Below are 5,673 nucleotides of genomic sequence, written 5' to 3' on the forward strand. Positions count from 1 at the left end.
CCGTACCGGGTGGCCCCCCGGGTATGGTGTACAGTAGGTGAAAGGGTTGCGGGTGCGCATGCACGATGTGCGCACACACGCGGCAGACAGGCTGCGCGACGGACAGGCTGCGCGCACTGCCATTAGTGTTGTCAGGTGTGGGTCTTGCTGGGGGAGGTTCCTAGCACACACCTTTCGTTTTTTGCCTCCCGTCATTGGCTTCTGGACAGGGAAGCCTCCTGGTTGTCTCGGCGACCGGAGGCGGTCCTGGTTCTCACTGGGTATATATTCCAGCCAGAGCCCTGGCTTGTTGCTGAGTTATTCTGCCTATATGGTGCACTTACCTCTTGAACCAGATACTGCTGCAGCTTCCTGACCCCTCATCTGAACTCCTGGTTATTGACCCCTTGGCCTGTCCTCCCGCTATTGATCCTCGACTCGGACTAAACCTTGACTACGCCTTTGTGCCTCGCTTTCGGACCTATTGCCCGTTTCCTGCCAGTGGGTTCCACTTCACGGCTCAAGCCGGCGATACCTTCTGACACAATGTATAACCCAGAAACAGACCAATGAAAATGAATCACGCTTTCAATTGATGTATAGTGATGGTGTGCAGTGAAGGGAAGGAATAACATGATATGTGTAAAGAGAAACAATAGTTTTATACAAAGCACCTCTGTAATAAACAAATAAATAAAGTATGTTTTATATAATTGTTTCTTTAAATAAATATTGTATATAAATAAAAGTATTTTGCATTGCAATATTTATTAATATTGTTTTAGCTGTGAAGTATTTTGTGTATATTTTATTATGTTGCTTTATTTTTGGCCACTATCATTGACAGTTCTCTCATTTAAAAAAAAGAATCTATTGGCTGCAGAGGTATTGGAGTTCCAGTGTCTCCATCCACCGGCAATGTATTAAATATTTTTGAAAATTCTAGATATTGTCCCGTCCTTTTGTTTTGTTCTGAGGGGAGTGGGGATAATAAAGTTGGATTACAACAAACTTCTATCACGCCTGGGTAAACACGTTATTGGTCGGTCACATGTTGTATTTTGGTATCACTGAAATTCATGGAGCAGTACAGAGTTGTGTGTACCGGAGATTTATCTATGGATGGCACTGGCACGAAAAAATATATAAATCATGGAAAAAATGGAAATATATATATAATAATGGAAATTAGCCAGATTATTATGACCACCCCATCAGTACTTGGTTGGGCCGCCTCGTGACTCCACGCGATGATGAAAGGTGATGCGAGGAATCTGACACGGCACTGTTGCCCTTCTGTTGTCTTGTACCAGTCTTGCCACTCTCCATTCTGCCCTAACACTGACTAGTCGCTGACGGCCACAATTCGCACGTTCAGACCCAGATTTTCGGCTGACAGTCCGGTCTTTAAACACTTTAACAATGAGCCCCTCTTGATCATGTAACGAATTCTGCTGTGTTGCTGATACTCGCTCCGTGGCTCCGAGCGCCAACAATCATCCCGCGTTCAAAGGCTGTTAAATCGCGTTGTTTCTCCGTATCTTCAGAAACAAATCGCTTCTACTGTCGTGGTAACCAACCTGCTTCCCTATTTATAATGGTTTGGCCCTCTAGCAACTTCAGCGCCAAATTAGCTAATTATAGCTAATTTGCATACAAATGTCAGGTGGTCAAAATAAACTGGCCACTCAGTGTATATTGTGGCAGTGTAAGCCAATGCCACGGTGTAGTATGGCATCTATGACACCCAGGACTCGCAGCCTGAGGGGCTGGGAGGGTCCAGAGAGTAAACCATTTTATAAGGAAGAACCTGGCCTTTCAGATTCTTCCGGGTTTTCAGAATTGTAGCTAGGATCTGGAGCTCTGGAGATTTCTTAAGCTGGTCATACACCTTACAACCATCGCACAACTTTCGTTGTAAGGTCATTAAAATTTCGTACGACCTGCCCATCTTGGACAGGTAGATCATACTTGCGATCATTGCAAGCCCTCCCCACTTAGGGGAGGGCTTGCCGATAATTGCAATGCTGAGCGGGCAGCGGGCTTCCGAGGACGCTACCAACCCGCTGAAAAATCGACTGCTAGGAAGATGAAAGTCGTGCGACCGCACAGTAGATGTGGTCGCATGATGTCCTTACACCTGTCGATTATCGTACGATCGCGGGATCACCCACAACTATCGTACGATAATTGGCAGGTGTACGGGCACCTTTAGAGCTCTGGGTCGGATGAGATCTCCAGTCCTGGGGCCAGGTGTTGCCAATGACCAGCCTGGGCTGATCATGTGGCTGAGAGCAGCCTCATTGGGAAGCCAGACCAGTGCTCAGAGTTGGGAGAGTTGTGTGTGTGCAGGAGGCACAGGGCCAGTGCATGCACCGATACTGATTCTAGTATCGATATCGGTGCCGATACCGAGTATTTGGGTGAGTACTCGTTCTCGCCCAAATGCTCCGATGCCGAGCCCAATACTTCCAGTATCTGGAAGTCTGGCAGCGCGTCATTACACGCATGCTCTCTCGTCACTTGTGATGAGAGAGCAGGGAGCCGACTTCCCGGCCAATCAGGAAGCCGGGCAGCGTGAAATGATGCGCTGTCCCGGCTTCCTGTTTGGTTGGGAAGCTGGCCAATCAGGAATCCAGGCGCCGTGTAATGACGCAGCGCCCAGCATTCTGATTGGCCGGGAAGCCGGCTTCATGCTCCCTCGTCATCTCATGACGAGGGAGCATGGAGCTGGCCTCCCGGCCAATCAGGAAGCAGGGCGCCGCGTCATTACACGGCACCCGGCTTCCATGATTGGCCAGCAAGCCGGCTCCATGCTTTCTCGTCATCTAGTGACGAGAAGCATGGGACGACTTTCTTGTTAATTGGGAAGCCGGGTGGTGAGTCTTTACACGCCACCTGGCTTCCTGAATAGGACTTCCGGTACTCGGTAATTGGTATCGGCAAGTAAAAAAAAAAAATATCGATACCAAAATACCGGTATTGGTGCATCCCTATTTGCCATAATAAAACTGCATTTCCTGACTGCAGTCGAGTGCCCTTGTTACAATATATAAATGGAAATAAGGTTAATAGATTGTAAATAATTTTTTTCTTATTTGAGCTCTTTGTGTTTATCGGCCTCTTGGAACATCACTGCAACTCCTAATGATTCCTAACCCACCTTTCTCCGTGTACAACGGTCATTCTCAGAGTTACAGTATAGATGAGGAGGCAGTTGAAGATAAAGAATGATTTGTAAGCGCATTCCCAGGGTGGTGTTTTGTAGTGTGGCCGGTGTACATGAGCAGGCAGCAAGTCGTTAAGCCTGCATTCATTTTAAATCAAAATAATTACATTAAAAATAATTTTAATGTTTTAATAATAATTAAAATAATAATTAAAAATTATTAAAACTATTAAAAATTAAATAATAATTAAAATATAACATTGAACTTACTAAAAGAAAATGCTGCAATGCTCACCTCCTATCTGGCGCAGTCCCCTGGAGACTCTCTGCTGCCGGTGGTATTTCCGGTTGAATCACACCCAGCAAGATTCAATCCTTTGAGCCCAGATTGTCAAGGATCTGCCCCCTAGGGGGTGTATAGCAAACTGCTCTGAGTTACACAGGAGAATGGTCCGGGGAGCAACATATGGAACATAATGATGTACGTTATCAGTCTCAAATCCCCTGCAGCACTCAGGACCCGCCCACTGCTGGAGGAGGAGGAGACATGATGTCATGTGACCAAAGCAAAGTCCCTTTAAGAAAATATTAACCGGGAAATTGTGTGCAAAATTGTTAAACACAATTGATACATATAGCGGATGCATACAAGCAAAATATACACATGATACATACAACTAGACATGTGCGATTCGTTTCGTTCCGAATCGAAATTCGGACGAATTTTCGTAAATTCGGACATTCGGAAAACTGATACAAACACTGATACATACAATTAATAGACATGTGCATTTGGATTCGGACGAACCTGCAAATCAACGAAATTCAGTTGATTCGCAAGTTCGTCCCAATCCGAAATAACGAATTTATTATATGTCCGAACATACGAAAACTATATTTGGGCATACATACATTCGTTTGCAGAACGTGCGGCACCATCTTTGAGTGTATCTTGGTATATACACCAAGATGGTGGAGGCGAAACATGCCGGCGCCGCCATCTTGGTGTATACCAAGATAGACTCAAAGAGTGAGGCGCGCAAGCACTGAACGCTCCGCCGGGCGGCATGGCTGCCGCTCGTTCTGCAGTTTCAGTGCGCTGTTTCGGATTCGGAGGCACGTTGCCTCTGAATCTGACACTGCAGAAAAATTCATTTTCTTTGATGACACGGGTGGAATTTTTTTTTCGTGTTCATTTGTTTCGTCAGAAAACAATTTTTTTTGCCGTGCACATGTCTACCAATTGATACTTATAAGGGAAACATGCAACTGATACATACAACTGATACATGCAACTGATACATACAACTGATACATGCAACTGAAACATACAACTGATACATGCAACTGATACATACAACTGATACATACAACTGATACATGCAACTGAAACATACAACTGATACATGCAACTGAAACATACAACTGATACATGCAACTGATACATACAACTGATACATACAACTGATACATAAAGATTCAGGATACAGGTTATATAATAAGTTATAACAATGACATATGAAAATGAAAGTTTTTACAATGGCCTGCTCCTCAGTGTAGGAGGTTTGCTCTGCAGGCCTATTAGCGTAGCGGGAGTGATGCAAAATGCGCAGCCGGCTTCCCCGCTACGCTAATAGAGTATCTTCTCAGAAGCTGCACACAGCGCGCCGGTTTAAGTAGTAACCAGCACTCACTGTATGCAGCTTCTGACAGCGGGGGAGACTGGAGGCTGGGCTTGTCTGGATCCAGGGATCAGGTGAGTATTAAAAAACAAAAATGTTTTATTTTATATTTCCGGGGACATCATTTGTCAGGGGATGGTCTCCTCAATCTGGGTACTGTCCCCAGAAATCAGGGATGAATGGTCAGCCTACACTAGCCACCAGGGAGCCTCCACTGGCCACCATAGAGCCCCCACAAATCACCAGGGAGCTCCCACTGGCCACCCGCTACCCACCTGGGAGCTACGACAGAGCCACCACTAGTTATTATGGATCCCGCACTGACCAGCAGAGAGCCTGCACTGATCACCTGACAGTCTGCATTGGCCACCTGAGAGCCTAATTAGGGAGCCGCCTCTGCTGCACCCACAGGCACCCGTGAAACTCTCTGGACCCCTGGTGAGAGCCCGCACAACCCTCCTGAGACCCTGAAGACATCAGGCGGCGAACCCAGAGCTTCATATTATTCTGCATTGCTGTAATATGTATTGCTGGGCTTTGTAGTCCTCTATTGCTGATGCTATTCTGCATTGCTGTATAATGGTATTGCTGGGAATCGTAGTTCTCTATAGCTGTTGGCAGTCTGCATTGCTGTATAATGTATTATTGCTGGGATTTGTAGTCCTCTATTGCTGATGGTATTCTGCATTGCTGTATAATGGTATTGCTGGGATTTGTAGACCTCTATTGCTGATGGTATTCTGCATTGCTGTATAATGGTATTGCTGGGATTTGTAGTCCTCTATAGCTGATGGTATTCTGCATTGCTGTATAATGGTATTGCTGGGATTTGTAGTCCTCTAT

General features: G+C 45.7%; 1 protein-coding gene across 1 annotated transcript in view; it reads left to right on the forward strand.

Moving 5' to 3' along the window:
- LOC108799164 (NACHT, LRR and PYD domains-containing protein 12-like) overlaps positions 1-521 on the forward strand; it is a 17,037-nt gene extending 16,516 nt beyond the window's left edge. The window contains exon 10 of the mRNA XM_018570980.1: positions 336-521. Within this exon, the coding sequence (XP_018426482.1) occupies positions 336-521 (186 nt within the window). The remainder of the gene's footprint in view (positions 1-335) is intronic.
- The last annotated feature ends 5,152 nt before the right edge of the window (positions 522-5,673 follow it).

Source organism: Nanorana parkeri, unplaced genomic scaffold, assembly GCF_000935625.1.
Source record: "Nanorana parkeri isolate BGI_ZX_2015 unplaced genomic scaffold, ASM93562v1 scaffold1647, whole genome shotgun sequence".
In the NCBI taxonomy this organism is placed as follows: domain Eukaryota; kingdom Metazoa; phylum Chordata; class Amphibia; order Anura; family Dicroglossidae; genus Nanorana; species Nanorana parkeri.